This window comes from Carlito syrichta, unplaced genomic scaffold (genome assembly GCF_000164805.1).
Source record: "Carlito syrichta isolate Samal-C Ts95f unplaced genomic scaffold, Tarsius_syrichta-2.0.1 Scaffold288790, whole genome shotgun sequence".
Classification (NCBI taxonomy): Eukaryota; Metazoa; Chordata; class Mammalia; order Primates; family Tarsiidae; genus Carlito; species Carlito syrichta.
In genome coordinates, this window is record NW_007232886.1 from 187,505 (window position 1) to 209,446 (window position 21,942).

The 21,942-nt window shown below is 42.4% G+C and overlaps 2 protein-coding genes across 2 annotated transcripts in view; both read left to right on the forward strand.

The window, feature by feature from the left end:
- ZNF619 (zinc finger protein 619) overlaps nt 1-5,097 on the forward strand; it is an 8,355-nt gene extending 3,258 nt beyond the window's left edge. The window contains 6 exon segments of the mRNA XM_008053874.1: nt 682-835; nt 1,396-1,509; nt 3,670-4,686; nt 4,689-4,897; nt 4,899-4,963; nt 4,965-5,097. Coding sequence (XP_008052065.1) covers nt 682-835; nt 1,396-1,509; nt 3,670-4,686; nt 4,689-4,897; nt 4,899-4,963; nt 4,965-5,097 — 1,692 coding nt within the window.
- ZNF620 (zinc finger protein 620) lies at nt 3,696-19,709 on the forward strand. The gene is made up of 2 exons (XM_021710383.1): nt 3,696-3,799; nt 18,662-19,709. The coding sequence occupies exons 1-2, from the start codon at nt 3,769-3,771 to the stop codon at nt 19,642-19,644; spliced, it is 1,014 nt and encodes a 337-aa protein (XP_021566058.1). The 5' UTR covers nt 3,696-3,768; the 3' UTR covers nt 19,645-19,709.
- Nucleotides 19,710-21,942: the final 2,233 nt, after the last annotated feature.

Sequence of the window (21,942 nt, forward strand, 5' to 3'; positions counted from 1 at the left end):
GGGGGGGGGGGGGGGGGGGGGGGGGGGGGGGGGGGGGGGGGGGGGAGAGAAAAGAGCATGATGGAGAGGACAGTGTTTGCAGGTTGGACAGAGCTTAGGTGATCAGGAGCAGATCTCTGCACAAGGATGGGAGACTGTTATTCTGTCCTGGAGTCAAATGTATTAGTTGAGGAGGAAGTGACACTGCACATTGCCTTCAAGGATGAAACAGCTTTCTGATAAGGTTAGATGGTAGAAAGCAGGAAAAATATCCAGAATGAAGGGAACCTTATCCCCATGAAATTATGCCTCTGACTATAGTAGATGTGGAGTAGGAAGACCAGAGAGAAGCTGAGTGGAGAGCCCTAATGGGTGCTTCAGGATAGGTAGAGGCAGATGAAAGACAGGAACCTGCTGTGGCCCATTTAGAAAACATGCCAGAAAAATAGCTCTGGCTTATGGATCCAGACATGGGTTGACATGATCTCCAGGCTGTGAATGGCAGATGTTAGACTGTGTGCTTGAGATGATATATTAGGGCTCCATGGTGTGCACACGGAAAGTGGGAGTACTGGCTACCTCAACTAAGGTGCTGTGTGGTTCTCCCCATCAGTACAAACCTTCCATGGGGCTCAGCGCCATGGAGTTCAATAGATGTATCCCTTCCCTGGAATCCAGACCCCTTCATCTGCTCTTATGCAGGACTTGAGCAGGAATCTGTTGTTTCAAGAACCAGTGACCTTTGAGGATGTGGCTGTGTACTTCACTCAGAATGAATGGGCCACCCTGGACCCCACACAGAGGGCCCTGTACAGAGAGGTGATGCTGGAGAATTATGCAAATGTGGCTTCCTTGCGTAAGTACTTTTTTCTCTCTGAAACTCAATTTCTGCCCTTGGGGTCTCCTAGATTCCTCCTTAGTAGATCTGGCATCTCTAATACCACCATCCTCTATGTACTGATTAAATCAATTATGTTAATTGATTTACTCCCCAATTTCCAATTTTAGGAGTAATTGGATGGTAAAAGATCTGGGTTCACTTTGCTTTTTTATAGGACTTTTCCATGATTCCTAGAAAGGGACTCTACTACAAGGGGCTTTCTTCTGGGCACAGACAGATCTAAGAAGGTTCTGTTGCAGCCTCTTTATTCCTCCAGTCTTCTAGTTCTCTAGGCACCATCTCCTATATGTGAGAGTCTCTAAGGACCCTCATGTATATAATTCCAGTGATTAGAAGTTTTCTGTTCTCTCAGATAGAGGCCAGAGTAAGCTTAGAGCTCTTTTTTAGATTTCCCAAATTCACTCCTCATTGACCTCAGTAAGTTGCCTGCTTCTTTTTCACCTGGCAAGGCAGACTGCTGGAGGACAGTGGTGATTCTCCTAAGCTTCCTATTCCTTGTATTTCTCCTCTGGCAGCATTTCCATTTCCCAAACCAGATGTAATATTCCAACTGGAGCAAGGGGAAGCACCATGGGACCTGGATCCCTGGGCATCTGTGGTGGGAGCAGCCCCGAGAGCCATGTGCACAGGTAAGTAGGAGAACCTGCTGTCTTCCTTTCCAGCTCTGCCTCCTCCTTTCTTTTAATGACTTAGTGTGAAAAAGATTTTTTCCTGTTATATGGCTGTTGTGGGGATGAAAACAGTATTCACTCTTATTCAAACAAATGTTGCTTACTAGAGCTTCAGCTCCAACTGAAAAAAGACCAGTGTAACCATTTTATTTACTATTATTTTTCTTTGCAAAGCTAGAATATTTCATACTCTTGTAGTGAAATTGGACTTCTCTTGGTAAACTCAGTAATATAAACAAGATATAGTAAAAACTTGTTTTTATAAGAACATTGTGTGCATGCGTGTGTGTGTATGAAGTTATACATGCGAATGGAATTTTTCTGAATTCCTAAACGCTGATTTTGACTTAGCTTTTGAAAGAAAGCCTATTTATTTATTGAGAATGAATGGTTTCAATCTTTGAAAGATGCTGAATTGAGGTAAAGAATCATTCAGAGATTTAGTGTATATCCTTTCTCACTCAGTTGCCATGTTCTCATACCCTCTCAATCCTTTATGCTATTCAGGGCCTCCCTAAACTAATTTTTTTTTCCTAATTCCCCCCACTTCTATCTTAATGTCTTTAAGTTGACTTTGACACTTTAGGTCATTTTGATGAAGAGCCTTTCCCAATAGCTTTCCTGCAGTTATCAGTGTTTCCTTTGCTACAGCTGCATGTTATCTGTTTGACATGCCAAAGACTTAAACCTTATTCAATAGAACTTTCTATAGTGTTGGAGATGTTAGACAGCTGTGCTGTACAATATGGTAGCCATTAGCCACATGAGCACTTGAAGGTGGGTAGTGCTGCTGAGGAACTGAATTTTTAATCTTATTTCATGTTAATTGATTTACATTTAAGTAACCACATATGGCTAGGGGCCATCTTATGGAATAATGCAACTTTAAACAATTAAAGGAACAGTCTCACTCTGTCTTTGTTAGTTTCTAGATCAGTAAGTTTCAAACTCTGATGTGCATCAGAACTACCTGTGGAGTTTGTTAAAACACAGATTGCTAGGTACCACCTTCAGAGATTCTAATTCAGTAAGCTGGGGTGGGCCTGAGCATTTGCATTTCTAACACGTTCCCAGATGATGCAGGATCAGGGGTCACAATTCAAGACCATTGTTCTTAAGAATCTAGAACCATAATTTTTAAACTCTGTGTTGCAACTCATCAATGATTGGCATTTAAAAATTAGACTAGACTATACTAGATGTAAGTAAGATAGACCAAAACAATATAAAGTCTATCATGAACTTGTCACCCTAATTACGGATATTGTTTTGTAAAACTTTTGATTCTTTTTTCAGTTGTGTGTGTATAAGCCTATCTGTACTAGATTAGGATCTAAAGTGTGAGTCATGGTCAACAAGACTTGAGAAACACTGAGATGGAGGTTTCATTTGTCAGACCTGTGATGCTTGACAAGGCAAAAAAGGTTTCTATGTTGTAGTGCCACCAGTAACAGCATGATCCTCTTTTCCCAGTTGCCTTCTCCAGTCCAGGCAGGATTTTTGACCAAGGTTTCCTTTTTCCTTTCACAGACCAGTCTCCCAGAGGACAGCACTTGAGTTTTGAAATTGTGGTTTTCTTTTTTTGTTTGTTTTTTAAATTGTGGTCTTCTTATGAACCCTTTGTAAAAAGTAGTGTTACAAACTACTCTCCACTCCAGCCAGGCTTATAATAGAGAATGTCTCTTTTAAAGTATTTTGACAGGTTCCATTTCCTTGATGGGCCTTGGATTCACTGTTATAGATAGTATCTCCCAGCCCCCTGATACTGTGTGGTGCTAGAGCTGTCTACCCAGCTTTCTCTCTCTAGTTTAGTGATCTCTTTTCTGACCTTTGGCTTCCTCTGCTCTTCTTCATTGCTTCCGCTTGCTGCAACTTCATCCTGTTCCCATTTTTCTTTATCCATTTGCCTCAATCAGCAGCTTCTGTCATCCACACTGTTTTTCATCCTTATGGTCTTGCTTGCCTTCCTCACCTCCAGTGTTTTTACTTCCCTTTTGGGGCACCATCAGGTGGCTTTGTCTCTCTCTAAAAATACTTGTGTCTAAGGCAAGTTGATAAAACTGATACTGCTTAATCCCTTTCTCTTCTGGCTCTTATATTTTCTTTTTATCATGCTAGGTGGTAAAACCAAGACTAAGAATGAGGAACAAACTCCAAAGCTGAACCTGTCTAAAGAATTAGAGTCCCACAGACTGAGAGTGGAGGGGCTGCTACTGGATGTTTTCCAGAACCCACACTTCAAGGACAGGTTAGAGAAGTCACAGATCCATCACACAGGGAAGAAAACAAACTCAAAGACAGGAGATGGCACACATTTGACAGTCCAGGATCATAAGTCCTCTACTGTTGAAAGTGGGGAGATAGCAAGGAAATTGGAAAAAAGCCAGTGTGTGAACACCCATCTCATTACAAAGCAGAATCTTCCTAAAGAACAGGTGTTTTATAAATGTGGTGAGTGTGGCAGTTACTACAACCCACATTTAGACCTTCACCAGTATCACAGAATTCACACTGATGAGAAGCCCTACAAATGCAAAGAATGTGGGAAAACCTTCAGATATAACTCAAAACTGTCACGGCATCAGAAAATCCATACTGGGGAGAAACCTTACTCATGTAAGGCATGTGGACAAGCCTTTAGTCAGAATTCCCACCTTCTTCAGCATCAGAAAGTTCATGGTGGAGAGAGGCCCTATGATTGTACAGACTGTGGGAAAACCTTCAGCTACAACTCTAAACTGATCCGGCATCAGAGAATCCACACTGGGGAGAAGCCCTTTAAATGTAAGGAATGTGGGAAGGCATTCAGGTGTAGCTATGACTGCATCATCCACGAGCAAATTCACACTGGGGAGAAGCCCTATGAATGTAAGGAGTGTGGGAAAAGTTTCAGTTCAAATTCAGTCCTGATTCAGCATCAGAGAATCCACACTGGGGAGAAACCTTATGAATGTAAAGAGTGTGGCAAGGCCTTCCACCACAGTGCAGTATTTCTTCAGCACCAGAGGTTCCACACTGGGGAAAAAATCTACAAATGTAATGAATGTTGGAAAACTTTCAGTTGTAGCTCCCACTTCATAATGCATCAGAGAATCCACACTGGAGAGAAACCTTACGAATGCCAGGAGTGTGGGAAGCGTTCAATCAGAAGATCACCCTGGTTCAGCATCAGCAAGTTCACACAGGGGAGAAACCTTATGAGTGTAAGGAGTGTGGGAAAGCCTTCAAATGGAGTGCAAGTTTTATTCAGCACCAGAAGCTGCATACCAGGAACAAACTTGTTAAAGTTACAGGATCACCCACAATTAAGCCCCACTGCCCCTTTGCAGTTCTCTCACCTGTGGCTTCCCCATGTCGCATGTTCTGTTCTAGCCCCACCAGGGCATCCATCGTCTTCTCCACATGCAGTGCTGCCTCTCTCTGCTGCTTCCCTCATCTGAGATGGCCAGCTCTTCACCTATCCAGATAGCACATTTTTTTCAGGATCTTACTTCTTCTGGGAAGTCATCCCCTCATAGCCTGAATCCTCTGTCTCATTCCCTGTGAACTCTCTCATGTTCTCAACTCCCATCATACCTCAAGTTATCAAGGTTTCCACTGGGCTCCCAATCATGTCTTTATTGATATTCTTCTGGTCTTGTCTTGTGTAAGCCATGATTGTCTTCCCAACTTCATTTTAAGTTCTGATACTTAAATACCATGTTTGATTACTCTTTTATTCCCTGGGTAGGAAATAGCAGTATTTGTTCTTTATTGTGGCCAGTTTTGGTATATGCTATTAGTCTGCAACAGCCTTCTGGGGCTACTGAAGTTGGAAGAGTTTGCAGAATATGTTGGGTTTTAGAGGCTATGGTATTATGATGAGATGGGCCATTTTAATTAGGGATATAGGTGAAATGCAGTCTGAAGGAGGAAGTAATCAGAAAAAATATCCAGTGATTGCTTTCAGGATTTAAGGAGGCCAGTGACAGGACTCACTGAAGGTGATCTGAACCTTAGGGTTTTCTATGACCTTGATAGTGACTATTATGAGAATCCTGTGTTACTATGTGAAAAGAAAGTGAAGTGATAAGTTGGCATTGATAGCAATAATGTAAAATTATGTCTTTAAACGTGCATGGTTGGGGATGTGGTTTTTCATTTTGGGTTCTTTTTTATTCCTAGTCATATCTTTGTTCAGTTTCAGTGCCCACTCAAGTATGTAGGTACAAAAAGTCACTTGAGCGTCTGCATTTTAGGGTGGGTGCCTAAGTGTAATAATCTCTAAACTTATTTATGGAGTGAACTTGTTGGCATCACACTGGTGAGCACCAGAGACAAAGCGAAGAGAAACCTGACCATGACTTGCTGGAGCTCCTGCCTCAGAAGTGAATCTGTTTCTGCTGAGTTACTGTACAAGCACTTGGATATGTTCTCACATCTACTCCAGTTCCCCCTGTGATTGTGGTTCATGGTACTTTTCAGTTGATTTTATCATGAACTATTTTGGTAACACCAAGAAGTATTTTAAGCATGCTGATTTCTGTGGTTTGAATGTCTCCACCAAGACTCATGTTTAGTGAGTATGAATAGAATAGCCAGAGGCTATTCATCAACACAGTGGGAGAAAAAAGTTTGAAGGCATTTCAGAGGTCTTCAAGGCTGCTCCTCCCATCATAGGCCCATAGCTCTAGGTGGATAGAAAGATTTCAGGGAATAGGCCCGGAGCTCCCTCCCTGCCCGCTGCCATGTTCCATCTAGGGTCTCTGCTTCTTGCCTTTTGGTGCAGTGCTGCTCTGCTGCCCCAGCTGTGGCTCAAACCAGGCACAACTTGACCTGCCACTCTGGAAGAGGCACGCCTTGGTGGTGCCCATGTGGTGCTAATCCTGCTGGTAGAGAACTATGGAGGCACCGCAGCCTCCACCTAGATTTTAAATGATGTGTCAGACAGCCTGAGGGAAGAGAATTGTTACAGGTGTGGAGCCACTATAGAGAGCCCATATGAGGGCAGTGCTGAGCAGAAATGTGAAGGGCAGAATGCCTAGTGGAGATGCAGGGGTGAGACTATCACCAAGACTCCAGAGCAATAGAGCTACCAGTGTGCAGCACCAATCTGGGAGAACTATAGTCATGAGACTCCAACCTGAAAGAGCTCAAGTGTGAACTGAGTCTAGCAAAACCATAACGGTGGAGTTGCTCAAGTTATTAAAGACCCAGAACCCCTGGTGTATCCAGAATATGGCACATGAAGTAAAGGAGCATTCTGAAGTTTTAGAGGTTGAATGGAGTTTTCCCTGTTCGGTTTATACTCATTTGGGACTAGTTACCCCTTTTTCTTGTCTCTTTCCCCCTATTGGATTGGGAATGTCTATCATGCTTTTTTCACCATTGTATTTTGGAAGTAGATAACTGGCTTTGATTTCACAGATTAAGCCAGAAGGAATTAACCTCTGGATGAATTGTCCATTGAGTCTCACCCAAATCTGATACAGATGAGACTCTTGACTTTGGAAATTTGAGTTAATGCTGAAAGGAGTTAAAAGACTTTTGGGCTGTTGGATGGAATGGTTGTATTTTATATGTAAGAAGAACATGAGAAGGGCAGAATGCTATTGTTTGACTATCCCTATCAAAAGTCATGTTGAAACTTAATCCCCATTGTAACAGCATTAAGAGGTGTGGCCTTTAAGAGTTAATTACAATTAAATAAGATCATCAGGGTGGGGTCCCTGTGATGAGACTGGTAGTTTTATAATAATAGGAAGAGAGGCTTGTGCTGACATGCATGCTCTTGCCCTCTCGCCATGTGATGCCCTCCTCCACATGACATAGCAAGAAGGCCTTCACCAGATGCAGCCCCTGTACCTTGTATCCTAGCCTCCAGAACTGTGAGATAAATACACTTATTTTCCTTAGTAATTACCCAGTCTTATAACAACAGAATACAGACTAAAACATTTTTTCTCACCTGATGTTAAGATCTCATGGATTAACCCTATTTTCTGCCTAGTGCCTAGCAACTCTGACCCTTTTCAGAATTACTGCTTTAGAACAGTATAGTAACATGCAAAGGTACTGAAAAAGTTAAGTGGAAAGGCAATACTAAGAAAATGATTTGTGTACTGTTATGTTTGCACCACAAAATTATGTATGCAAGGAAGGGCATAGACATGTGTTTTGTGGATTTTCTCGTACTGTGAAAGTTTTGTTATATCTAAAGTCTTGTCCACATTCTTTAAAAATATAGCTTCCATCTAGTGTGACTCCTCTGATGTTGATAAAGGATTGACCTTATATCGAAACATCTGCCATATTTACCATCTTCCTTAGATGTTTGTTCTATATGAATTCTCAAATTTGCAAAAAGATGCATGCTATCACTGATTTTTCCTAATTTCTCACACTTCTCCCCTTCAGCAGTGAAGGACCTTTGTTCCTTGACTGATATATCTAGGAAACTTTTTTTTTTTTGAATCAGTGTCTCACTCTGTTGCTCAGGCTGGAGGGCAGTGACACAATAATGGCTCACTGCAGCCTTGATGTCCTGGTCTCAGGTGATCTTTCCACTTCAGCCTCCCGAGTAGCTGTGGCTACAGCCACCATGCCCGGCTATTTTTTTATTTTTATTTTTTTTGTAGAGATAAGGTCTTGCTGTGTTACCTAGGCTGGCCTTGAACTTCTGGGCTCAAACAATCTTCTTGCCTCGGCCTTCCAAAGTGCTGATGTTATAGGCATGAGCCACCACCCAGCCTTAATTTTGATTAAGACCAATTTATGAATTTGTTCTACTGACTGATACTCTCTAGAGTTTGTGGTGTATATGTATGTTTATGTGTACCCCCATGTTTGCTCAGTCATGGTTCATTTTGATAGGTTTAGAGAAGGGGCAGTATGCAAATATATGTCCTTTTCATGCTATTGTTCCTGGACATCTAATTAATCTATTTAAAACAATTGCTTTGCATAAACCTCCACAGTGAAAATATTGTAGATTTTATAACATGAATTGTCTCTGTGATAGGTAAAATCTCTATATTAGGTGACATCCACAGCAGCTCCCAATGATCTTCAGATCCTGACATTCAAATCTTTGTGTATTTCATCCCACACTGAATCATGACTAGTCTCTAATGAGAATGTATTGAAGAAATAATGGTGTGTAACTTCCAAAACGAAGAGGCATGGCCTCTTGGATTACTCTCTTTGAGGGGAAGCCACATGCATGTTATAAAAACAGTCACATGGGAAGGAACTGAGGCTTCCCACTAGCAGCCAGCACCAACTTGCAGCCATGGGAGCAAACTACCTTGAAGGTGGATCCTCCAATCTTTTTTTTTTTTTGAGTTGGAGTCTCACTCTGTCGCCCAGACTGGAATGCAGTGGCCACTCCCGGGCACAGCAGCCTTGACCTGCTGGGCTCTGGCGATCCTTCTGCCTCAGCCTTCCAAGTAGCTGGAACTACAGGTGCGTGCTACCATGCCTGGCTCATTTTTTGATTTATTGTAGAGATGAGGTCTCGCCAAGTTGCCCAGGCTGGTCTCGAACCTGCGGGCTCAGGCAATTCACTCACCTCGGCCTCCCAAGGTACGGGATTACAGGCTGAGCCATCAAGCCCGCCCCTCCAATCTTAGTCAACCTTCAGCTGACTTCAGCCCCACATGACACCTGACTGCAACCTCAGGAGAGACCTTCAGTCAACACCATCCAGCCAAGCCACTCCTGAATTCTTGATCCACAGAAACAGAGATAAAGGTGTTCATTGTTTTCGCCACAAAGTATTAATTTATTGTGCAGCAGCAGATTTGTCATGTACTCTCCATGGCAGGACAGGGTTGCAGCTAGTAGATAAGTCTAATTCCTGCAAAAAGAATAAGCAACTCTAAAAAGTGAGCCTTTAATGATAGATCAATATATCCAGATGTTCAGGATTACTCTTCCTACTTGTGGAGAGAAGGGAACAAAGCAGTGTGTGGTAAGTAGAGACCATGTCTCTGGAGCTACTCTCAGAAGTAGAGCTGTCAAGGTAAAATGAAATCTTCCCAGGTTTGCAACCTTCAACACTTCTTGGGTCAGGGTGAAGATATTTGCTTGGATTGCAAATGTGAAACATAAATCATGCTAATTTCCCATTGACAGGTTTAGCTATTTAGTGGGATGCCCTGGCAAGTCTTTGAGGATGGGGTGGCTTTGAGAACTGGCTGAGGAAGAGCCTGGAGAGTATTCATCCCAAAGCCCCAGTATTCCCCGGAGAGGCTGCTGGGATGAATACTGAAGTCTGTCTCCAGGTTGGTCCTGGACACACATCTGGGTATAAGGAAAGGACTCACAGGAAAAATGTTAGTAGCTCTTTCCCTAAACCATATTCCATATTGGAGCCCCAGCAGCACCTATTTTGTGTTTTCAAAAGCAAATAACACAATTTAGAAAAAAACTCATCAGTACTTACTATGTGCCAGGCACTATTGTAAATATTTTGCCAATTAATTAACTAATTTAATGAGTTAACCCTGAGCAGCCTTTTGAGGTTGGCACTAACATCATACCTATTTAACAGACAAGAAAACAGAGGCAAAGAAACTTGCATCAGGCTACATAATTAATAAGTGGTGCAGCTAGGTTTGTGAACTAAGTAGTCAATACACATTCTGCCGTTTAGTGGTGAGCCCTACTTTTCCCAGGCCCATTCTTCCACTGCAGCGCAGCCACAGAACCCAGGCAGCTTTGGCACATTGTAGAGCAGTGGACACCTCAATACCTGGAAGGACAGAATCCCTGGGTTATACCTAGGATTGGAAACATTCTGTAGCCTGAGCTGGCTGGACGGCATCCCCCAAGGAGCTACCGGGATTGGGCCCTGCAGGATCCTGGCCTGAAACGGCCACTCAGGCCCGTTATTGTCTCTGGTAGTAGGGACCCTGGCGTAACGGCTGGGGTAGGAAACCACAGAGATGGGCAACTTTTCAGGTTCCTAGAAAGGAAGGGAATGGTAAGCGCACTTCTGGCTGAGGCTGTCCATGCCGTCCCGAGAGAGGAGCAGGTGGTGTTTCCATGCTGTTTCTGCGCCTGCGCCCGCGGAGTTAGCGGTCCCGCAGAAGCGGCTCAGTGGGTAGTCGATTCGCTACCCCGGGGCGTGTTCTAGCTACCTGGTTCTCCAACTCCTGTGCTTTGGGAGTGAGGGAGCAGTGGGACGGAGAAGGGCCCAGGCCGAACAAGGGCATTTGAGGGCTCTAGCTATGTAGTGGGGTGCCCTGGCACCATTATCGCCTGTGCGTCTTTATTTTTTCGCCAGTCTCACTTCCAACCCCGAGGAGAGGGTAAAGCGGGGCCGCCAGCTATGTCCAGACCTCTTGGCGCCAGGTGAGCCCGTATCCTCTCAGCCTCCGTGTTCCCTCTTTCCGACCCTCCCATCTTTGATGTCAAGAGAGAGCAGGTGTCACCTCCGCATTCAGGTTCTGAGTTGTCTGGGCTTGTGACTCTCATTGTGCCTCTGTCACTTTGAGGGGGTGGAGGGGAGAGAATGCCCAAACTAAGACATGATTGGGATGGAGAAAAGTAGTGAGCGTGGGGGGATTGACCGGAATAGATTTGGTAATTGGAGCCAGCTAAAAAAATTCTGAAATGTGGACACCTGCGACACTGCATACTCTTTTCACTCCTATCTACGAGCTTGGAGAAATCCTTACTTGGATAAAGCAGTTCTAGTAACTTGTAAATTCCATTGAATTTTCAACATAGGTCATCTATGAGTATAGACAGATTTACTTCTTTCTGTCTAGTCTGTATACCTTTATTGTTTTTCTTGCCTCATTGGACTGGCTAGGACCTTCATTTCAATGTTGAATAGAATTCGTGAGATCAGATATTGTTTTATTTATAATTTTAGAGCGAAAACAGTCTTTCACTCTTAAGTCTGATGTTCACTGTAGGGTTTTCTGTTTTGTTTTTTGATGAAAGGTCTTTAACTGGTGGAGCCTGTTCCCTACTATTCCTAGTTTGCGAAGTTCCCTCCCCCCCTCCCCCAAAGAGTGTATATTGGACCGGGCTCGGTGGTTCAACCTCTAATCCCAGCACTTTGGGAGACCGACGAGTAGATTGCCTGAGTTCGAGACCAGCCCGGGCAACTTGGCAAGACCTAGTCTCTACAATAAAATTTTAGAAATAGGTGGGCGTGGTTGTGCATGACTGTAGTTCCGTCTATCTGGAAGTCTTAGGTGGAAGGATTGCCTGAGCCCAGCAGGTCGCCACTGGGGTGGCAGTGAGTGTGCCACTCACTGCACTCCAGCCTGGGTGATGGAGTGAGACTCCAACTCAAAAAAAAAGAGTGGATATTGTATTTTGACAAATGCTTTTATGTCTATTTAGATAATTTTCTTTTTTAGGTTAATGTGGTGAATTAATTTTCCCCCCAAGTATTAGACAGACTCTGCATTCCTGAGATAAAACAGACTTGGTCATGAGGTATTCTTCTTTTACTATATGTTGAATTTCATTTGTTAAAATTTTGTTTAGAATTTTTGCATCTATGTTTATAAGAGATATTGATCTGCAGTTTTCCTTTTTTGCAATGTCTTTGCCCCACAGGATGAGAAGTATTCCCTCCTCTTTAATCTTTTGAAAGAATTTGTGCAGAATTTATTTCATTTTTTTTTTTTTTTTAGTCAGAGTCTCACTGTCACTCAGGCTACAATGCAGTGGCTTCAACCTACTGGGCTCAGGTGATCCTTCTGCCTCAGCCTTCCAAGCAGCTGGAACCACAGGCACGTGTCACCACACCCGACTAATTTTTTGATTTATTGTAGAGATGAGTTCTTGCCAAGTTATCCAGGCTGGTCTCAAACCCCTGGGCTCAGTCAGTCCTCTAACCGTAACCTCTCAGTGCTGGGATTACAGACCTGAGCCAACATGCCCAGCCTCATTTTGATTTTATTAAGACTTCTTTTATGGTCCAAAATATGGTCTATTTTTGTAATTGTTCCTTATTCACCTGAGAAGATTGTCTATTCCGCTGTGATAGGGTAAAGTGTTCTGTAAATGTTCATTAGGTCAAGATGGTTGATGGTATTGTTGATGCCTGCTACATCCTTGTTGAGAGAGGGTATTGAAATTTCCAACTATAATTATGGATTTGCCTATTTCTCTTGATAGTTTTATCAGTTTTTGCTTCACGTATTTTGAATTTCTGTTATTAAGTACATATACATGTAGGATTGTTATGTCCACATAGTGAACTGATCCCTTTATAGTTACAAATGACCTTTCTCTCTTAATATTCTTTGCCTAGGAATCTACCTTGTCTTATATTATTTTTGTCATTCTAGCTTTCTTTTGCCTAATGCTGGCATGGTAGATCTTTTTCTGTCTTTATGTGTTAAATTTATTCCTGTTTTTGTGTTTAATGTACATTTCTTGAAGGCAGCATATAGTAGGTTCTCACTTTAAAAAAAAATCCAATCTGATAATGTTTGCCTTTTGGGATGTTTAGATTATTTACATTTGATGTTATTAGTGGTGTGGCTAGATTTGAGTCTTTCATCTTCCTGTTTTCTAATTGTCTCATCTGCTCTTTGTTCCCTTTTTTCCTCTTTCTCCATTTTTTCCTAGGACTAGTGGTTTATTTTGTGAATCTATTTTTTCTCCTTGTTGACTGTATGTAAAATATACCTCTTTGTCTTAACATTGTAGAGGTTGCTTTGGGCTTTGTAGTAGACATCTTTAACTTATCACATTCTAACATCAAATAATATACTACTTCACAAATAGTATGAAACCTTAAGATAGTATACTTCTGTTTCTTCCTTTCAAGGTCTTTATATTACTGACATGCATTTTACTTTTATACATCTTATGAATCCCACATTACATTGTTTTTAGTCAGTTATTTTTTGTAGATTTTTATATAATAATTTAAAAAAATTTCGGCTGGGCGTGGTAGCTCACGCCTATAATATCAGCACTTTGGGAGGCCAAGATGAGAGGACTGCCTGAGCCCACAGGTTCAAGACCAACCTGGGCAACTTGGCGAGATTGCATCTCTACAATAAATCAAAAAATTAGCCGGGCGTCATGGCATGTGCCTGTGGTTCCAGCTACTTGGAAGGCTGAGGTGGAAAGATCGTCTGAGCCCAGCAGGTCAAGGCTGTGGTGGCTTTGAGTGTGCCACTGTACTCCAGCCTGACTGACAGAGTGAGACTTCAACTAAAAAAAAAAAAATGTTCTTGTCTCTACTTAACTTTGAACATGTGGAATACATTAATAATAAAAATAGTCATGTGTATTTTTAAAAAAGTAGGCAGGTGTGGTAGCGCATGACTGTAGTTACGGCCACTTGGAGGACTCAGGCAGAAGGATTGCCTGAGCCCAGTAGGTCGAAGCTGCAGTGGCCATGAGTGTGCCACTGCACTCCAGCCTGAGTGACAGGGAGACTTAGACTAAAAAAGAAAGAAATTCCACACAAATTTTTTCAAAAGATTAAAGAGGAGGGTATACTTCTCATTCTGTGGGGCAAAGATATTACAAAAAAGGAAAACTGCAGATCGATACCTCTTATAAACATAGATGCAAAAATTCTAAACAAAATTTTAACAAATGAAATTCAACATATAGTAAAAGAATACTTCATGACCAAGTCTGTTTTATCCCAGGAATGTAGAGTCTGTCTAATATTTGGGAAAATATTAAAACTAATGTTCTTCTCTACTGATTCTAACAACTGTCAGTTCTGGGCTGATTTTATTGATTGTTTAATCTTCTTAGTATGAGTAATACCTTTTTGAATGCTTGGTAATCTTTGAATACCAGCTATTGTAAATTTTACCTAGATATTTTTATATTCCCATAAATATTGAGTGTTTTCTGGAATAAAGTTTAGTTACCAGGCACCAATTTCCTAGTTTTGATTTTTTGATTTGTTAGTAGAATCTTGAGTAGTGCTGTACTTTGGAATACTTACTCTTTATTACTGAGGCAAGATTTCCCTGGATCCTTTATCTAATGTACCATGAATTCTGAGTTTTTTCATTGTGATTAGTGGAAAAAGGCACTGTTTCCAGCCTGTGTGAATACCAGGCATTGCTCCCTTCAGTCTTCTCAAATGATCCTTTCTCTGGCCTTGGGTAGTTTTCGCACACCTGCGTGCTGATTAATATTCTGTTGAATACTCTAAAGTAACTATCTGCAGACAACTGGGCTTCTTTCCCCATGTAGCTCTCTTCTCTGGCATTCTGTCCTATAAACTCCAGCTGCCTTGATCTCTTCAGACTCTACCAGGGAGACTGCCAGGGTCTGCCTCAGTTCTCTCGTCGTGTGTTACATCCTGGAAATTCAAGGCAATAGGTTAGGAAATCACAGGACTCACCTCTTTGTTTTCCATTATTCAGGGATTGTTGTCCTCCATTGCTGGATATCTTGCAAACTGGAAGTTCTCCCTCAGCATTTTAAAAAACTTTAACCTTTGCTGTTTAGTTTGTTGCCATCTCAGCTTCACAGTCTTTCATGTGTGTTGTTTTCCTTTTTCTGAAAGCGTTTGTGATCTGTTTTGTATTCTCATTTTTCAGAGACTTCTCAGTTATGCACCTTTCTAGGTATTTTTCATTTGCTGTCCAAGTTCTTTGTTGGTCCTCCCTCCTCCATGTTGCTTTTAAACAGATAGAGTATGTCACCAAGTTTATAAAAAGCAGTGCACGAAGATGGAAGGAGGAAGGGGTGGAAGGTCAAAAACTCACCTGTCTGGTACAATGTACGTAGATGGGGTTGGTGGGTATAGATAAAAACTATGGGTACTCCCCCAGCTATTAAAATAAAATAAATAAATGCATTTTTTTAAAAAGTCATGCACGCTTAAAAAATCCTGAACTCATCTTTGGTTCTGTGGTTTGAATTGGCCTCCTTTTTGTTTGCCTGCTCTTCTGCCAGAATTAAGTTTCATCTTGTCTGCTTTTCTAATCTAGTTACCATTCATTCTTGTTCTGCCTTCTAAAATTCAGTTTATACCTCTAGTCTGTGTCGACTCTTCTTCTTTTAGGTCACTGTGTTAGTGTCACTTTAGTAAAGTTAAGGAGCGAGTGGAAATCAATACAAAAGTGCTATTGGCTGTGTTTGTACAGATGTACCCCGTGCACGTGTACACAAAACCCACATTGAGGGAAGGAGCCCAGAGGGACAGACAGGCAGACAGAATGGGGCACAAAGGAGTTGACACAGAGTTCAGCAGGTAAAGGTAGAGGATTTTGCTGGGGATGACCTTAAAGGGGTGCAGTGACTTTTGGGCTCCCCTATTGGTGAGGGCAGTACTGGCTGAGGGCTGACCTGGTGGGGCACTGGATAGCTGTCCTTGGCAATGCCACTAGACTCAGTAGTTCTCTGCCATGCTACTTAGGTGTCCTCTGCCCTCACACAGGGCTTGAGCAGGACCTGTTGTTCTAGGAGCCAGTGACCTTTGAGGATGTGGCTGTGTACTTCACTCAGAAAGAATGGACCAGCCTGGATCATGTGCAGAGGGCCCTGTACAGGGAGGTGATGCTGGAGAATTATGCAAATGTGGTTTCCCTGGGTAAGACAGCCCTTTTCCTTGCTGTTGTTGACAGCCTCTGCTCTTTTCACTCTCTGACCTCTTTCTTCTGTAGAACTTTGTGGAGTCTTTGATAACTCTCGAGGATTAATAACCCCCAGGGGCAGTTGCCCTGAAGGCTAAACTCCCCAGAGGTTACTGGGTGGGAAGAGCCCTGAGTTCCCAGGTTTTTAAAATCAGCTGTTCTTCTAATACTAGGAGGTACTGTATCCCAAACATGGAGGGAAATGAGGAGCTCTGGGGAGCACAGCAAAGCCCCTTGTGTCTCTGTCTTCCAGGTTTGCTGAATTAGACTTGGGACTCTCTCATGTGAGTGTGGGATTATTCTGGAACTTTGCCCCCCTTTGTGGGAAATTTCTGTCTTCCAACAGCACAGACTGTTAAGTTTCTTTCTGACTTCACTTAGTTTCTCTCTTCTTGGCTCAGTAGAGAAAGATAAAGGGAGCTGAAAGGGGATCCTGCTTCATGATTCCCTTTACCTTTTTGTTCTGGTTTCCTTTTCCCTGGGCAGCTTTTCTGTTCACCAGACCTGTTCTCATCTCCCAGCTGGAACAAGGGGAACTGCCAAGGAGTCTCGATCCCTGGAAACCTGTGTATAGGCAGGCCCTCAGAGGTGTCTGTCCAGGTGAGCATGAGAATCTCCCAGTTGTCTTTTTTTTTTGCTTGGCCTGTTTTCTTGTTTTCACATTTCAATGTGTAAGAAGTGTTTCTTCTCTTGGGAGACTGTTTTTTATTTCTATAGAATCATTACATGTGCTTTTCTGATGGTAATCATTACATGTGCTTTTCTGATGGTTCATGGTGGAAGTCTATCTCAAATGAGGAGGGGCAGTCTCTTCCAAGACAGGCATGACTGTGAATTTCTTTGCATGTTCATCTTTGCCTCTCTTCCTCACAACCTGCCAAGGGAGATTGAGCAGCAATTAAACCAGCCTCTTTCTTCTCTGTCACATGGAAACATTTTATTTTTCTACCAGTGTTTTTTTTTTTTTTACAAACATGAGGGTGTCAGCTACCTTTTGAAAAGAATAGTTTTCTGGCAGCCTGTCTGGCCACCTGTATTTAGTAGGCTATGTTATTTCTGTGGAAAATTGAATTATAACTTCATAAGCACTGACTTAACAAGTAATACAAATTTCATTTTTATAATGGGAATTTTAAACATATGCAAACACCAGCATGATGCACTCTACATATCCCTCACCTAGCCTCAATAGTCATAAGTATCCTGCCATTCTTGTTTCATCTTTCCCCCCAGATACCTAAAAAAAAAAAAACAACTTCCTTTTTCATTCTTTTCTTTCTTCTTTTTTTTAAAGAAACAAGGTCTCGCTATGTTGCCCAGGCTGGTGTTAAACACCTAGGGTCAAGCAATCCTCTCGCCTTAGCCTCTCAAAGTACTGAGATTACAGGCACGAGCCACGATACCCAGCCCCCAAAATATTTCTTTTTAACAGGTACACTTTTGAAGCAAAATGTATTATAAGTTAAAATTGAATAGTTTCCTCACTTTGACAGCTATTGATAAGAGAATACAAAGTAATAACCCAGTGTATTTTCTTGCCTTTCTTATTCTGTTTCACCCCTTCTCTAATGCCATTACTGATGCACCTCCCAGTCTTGTGTTAAAGTTGTGTCTTTCTGAGTATGACCTCAGGACTTCAGACTATCTGGTTAAAAATGTATTCTGAACAAGCTTGTGAACACATGAGGTTTTGCCCTGGCCCAGTGCTAAAGATTTTATTCATCTCTAAAAGGCCTCAATAGTTAAGGGAAAATAGCCTTTGGTTTTCCCTTATTGCTATGTTAGTTTAGTATTTCATATTTCAAACTATTATATTAAACAAATGTACATCCTATTATGACCTTTGAGGAAAAATGGCAAGAATTGTTACCTGGTGTTCTTTGGGACTGACGTCCATTCTTGGAAGGGTTCTCCACATTACCAATGCTCTTTTATTTTACAGGTAAGTCTCCAAGGCTTCCTGGATGCTGTAGCCTTCTGGATGCTGCAGTGTTTGCCGGGCACAGTTCACTCAGCCACTACATAGGAGCCTGTTGCTTTGAGAGAGCCAATTTGATCATAGAACTCAGCTCTCTTTTCATAGATTATGACATGAATGTTTTTTAAAAAAGCAACTCTTAAGGAATTTTGGTCTGAGGGACACTTTGTAGAGCCTGAGCTTCTCAACCTGGCCCTTCTTTAATTGCAGTGGTCTTCCTCTCTCGTAAGGGTCTCTGTCCATCACTTCTCTGTACCTTTATCCACCCCATTCACTTTTCTCTTGGTCTTTATTTCCTAGTTAGCAGTCTTTGTTGTTTTCTAGTTTTCATAATGGTTATGGGAATGCCTCTTGGCCTAGCTTGCCTCCCTGTCATCAAGTCTTCATGCTACTTGTGGGACTCTGGCGTGTCGTGATCTTAAATAGCCATTCTGTGAACATGCTAGAAAATATCCATACACTTAGGGCAACTTAGAACTGCTCGATCCTGTTTCCCCTTCAACATAGATATTTTCTTGTGATATCAGGAGCTGACACTTGTGTTTTCTTTTTGTGATATCAGGGGATGAGACCAGAACTGAGAAGGAAGAATTTACTCTAAAGAAGACAGAGGCCCTCAGGCTGACATCTGGAGGGCTGGCAGGAAATATTCCCCAGCACCTTGAATTTGGGAGCAGCCTAGAACCATTCAAAGGTCATTGGATAGTTAAGACAAAATCAAAGAGGAGAGATTTCTCAGATGGGTCAATCAGGCACCTTGAGGCCTGTGCTGTCGAAAGTGGAGAGAAGTATAAGAAATTAGAAAAAAATGTGAGTGCCAGAACACAACTCGCTATGAATCAGACAGTTCCCAGTAGTCAGCTATCTTATGAATGCGAAAAATGTGACAGGTGTTTCAGCCGAATGGCAGACTTCCACCGACATAAGAAATGTCACACTGGTGAAAAGCCATTTGAATGCAAAGAATGTGGAAAAGAGTTCAGATATAACTCATTACTTATTCGGCATCAGATAATTCACACTGGAAAAAAACCATTTAAATGTAAAGAATGTGGGAAAGGTTTAAGTTCAGACACAGCCTTGGTTCAGCATGAGAGAATTCACACTGGAGAAAAGCCCTATGAATGTAAGGAGTGTGGCAAGACCTTCAGCAGCAGCTCAGTCTTCCTTCAGCACCAGAGGTTCCACACTGGGGAGAAACTCTATGAATGTAATGAATGTTGGAAAACTTTCAGTTGTAGCTCAAGCTTCACTGTCCATCAACGAATGCATACTGGAGAGAAGCCCTATGAGTGTAAAGAGTGTGGGAAACGATTAAGCTCCAACACAGCCTTGACACAGCATCAGCGAATTCACACTGGGGAGAAGCCCTTTGAATGTAAGGAGTGTGGGAAGGCTTTCAATCAAAAAATAACACTGGTTCAACACAAACGAGTTCACACTGGCGAGAAACCTTACGAGTGTAAGGTATGTTGGAAAACTTTCAGCTGGTGTGGAAGATTCATTCTGCATCAGAAACTACACGTTCAGAAGACTCCTGTCTAAGCATAGAGCCATCCCTAGTTAAGCTCACTGTGCTTCTTCTTATTTCTTCCTACTTTCATACTCTTTGTCAGTGTCCTCACTGTCCTTCCTAGATTGTATTGATTCTTAGTTATATGCCTTTGTACCCATGGCTCTGCATATCTGGAATGCCTGCTTCTCTACTTGTCTAGTCATATGTCTGGCTTTTATTTTTTATTTTTTTGAGTCAAGATATCATTCTGTCCCCTAGGCTAGAGTGCAGTGGTACAATCATGGCTCACCATAACCTCGAACTTTTGGGCTCAAGCAGTCCTCCCAGCTCAGCCTCCCTCATGCAACTATTTTTAATTTTTTTTTGTAGAGAGGGTATCTTGCTATGTTACCTAAGCTGGTCTTGAATTCCTGGGCTCAAAAAATCTTCCTTTCTCAGCCTCTCAAAGTTCTGGGATTACAGGTGTAAGTCACCACACCTAGACCCAGTCATATGTTTAATTGACTCTTGGCTTCTATCATGAAAACTTCCTCAAATTCTTTGAGCTCTTCTTTCCCCAACAGGAACCCAAAACTTACATATATAAGAGGAAGTGTAAGTTTCCAGATTTAAAGGCTATGCTGAGTGCCCAGCAAGATGAATTGGGGCACGGTTGGTGGGGGGGAACCTATGTTAAAGAACATCACTGTGAATTATGAAAACACCAGGTTTGAACAAGAGGACCCTGGAAAGAGAATTTTTAGAAAAGGACAGGAGCCGGGCTCGGTGGCTCAGCCTGTAATCCTGCGCCTTTGGAGGGGCTGAGGTGAGTGGATTGCCTGAGCCCGCGGGTTCGAGACCTGCCTGGGCAGTGAGACCTCATCTCTACAATAAATAAATAAAAAAAATCAGCCAGACGTGGTAGCGCATGCCTGTAATTCCGGCTACTTGAAAGGCTGAGGCGGAAGAATCGCCGGAGTCCAGCAGGGCGAGGCTGCGGTGGCCGGGAGCAGCCACTGCACTCCAGTCTGGGCGACAGAGTGAGACTCCAACTCAAAAAAAAAAAAGAAAGAAAAGGACAGGTGCAGTGACTTGCGCCCTTAATCCCAGCACTTTGGAATACTGGGGTGAGAGGATTGCCTAAGCCCACGGGTTCGAGACCAGCCTGGGCAACTTGACGAGACCTCATTTCTACAATAAATAAAATTAGCCAGGCATGGTGGTGTGTTCCTGTAATTTCAGCTACTCGGAAGGCTGAGGTGGAAGGATCGCCTGAGCCCAGCAGGTCGAGGCTGCAGTGGCCGTGAGTGTGCCACTGCCCTCCAACCTGAGTGACAGAGTGTAACTCCAACTCAGAGAGAGAGAGAGAGAGATTCTAAAAAGCTTCTAGGAGAGAGAAAACAAAAGATCAAAAATGAGCCTGGCGCCAGATTCCTTAGCAGCAGCAGCCTTGAAAATTAGATGACAGAATTCTAATGGAAAACGATTCCTCCCAGGGATTCTATACCCTCAAGTGTAAGTATACAATAAAGGCACTTCAGACTGTTGAGACTGGAAACCTTCATCTCCCACGCATCCTTTCCCAGATGTGTAACACTAAACAAGGGCTAACCTAAGAAATAAAAAGATACATGTGGGATTACAGTCTGTATATCCAGAACTCCTAAATTCAACAACAGAAGGATCCTGTTCACATGGAGCCATATGCATCTCGGAAGACATTTCCAGTAGGGTGTAGACTTCCAGAGACCTACCTCAGGTGCAGTGTCCACCCACCCTACTTTGCAGTTAGTCTTCGCTACTCAGTTGTAGTCTGTGCCTTTGCAAAAGATGTATATACTCTGAGTCAGATGCAAGGCCTCATGCATCTTACATTTATTTATCTCATTGTGATCCCAAGTGATCTCAAAGCAGGAAACATTTTCTTGCAACTCCGTCTAGTTATTTTGTATAATCATGGGAGATCCTACCATTATTTAATCTTACCTGTGGAAATGAAGGAAGATGTAAATGTGTCCCACTTTGATGTCTACTTTTGTAGGCAGCTTGATTTTGTGCATTGCAGGAATCAAAGGGTTGTGGTTAATAATACAGAGCCAGGCAGACTGGTTTGCACCTAGGTATGTGACTTGGATTAAGTTGCGGAAACTGTGTGTACTAGTTTCCTTATCTGTAAAATGGGGATGACAGTTAATCTACCGCATAGGTGTGTGTTGAGTATTAAATGCAATAATACATATAGAAGTGTTTCAAACAGTGGCTGGTACATAATAAAGTGTATTACCTATTATTATTGATAAGTTTTGACTTACTGATATACCAGTGAAACAGTTATCACAAGATAATAA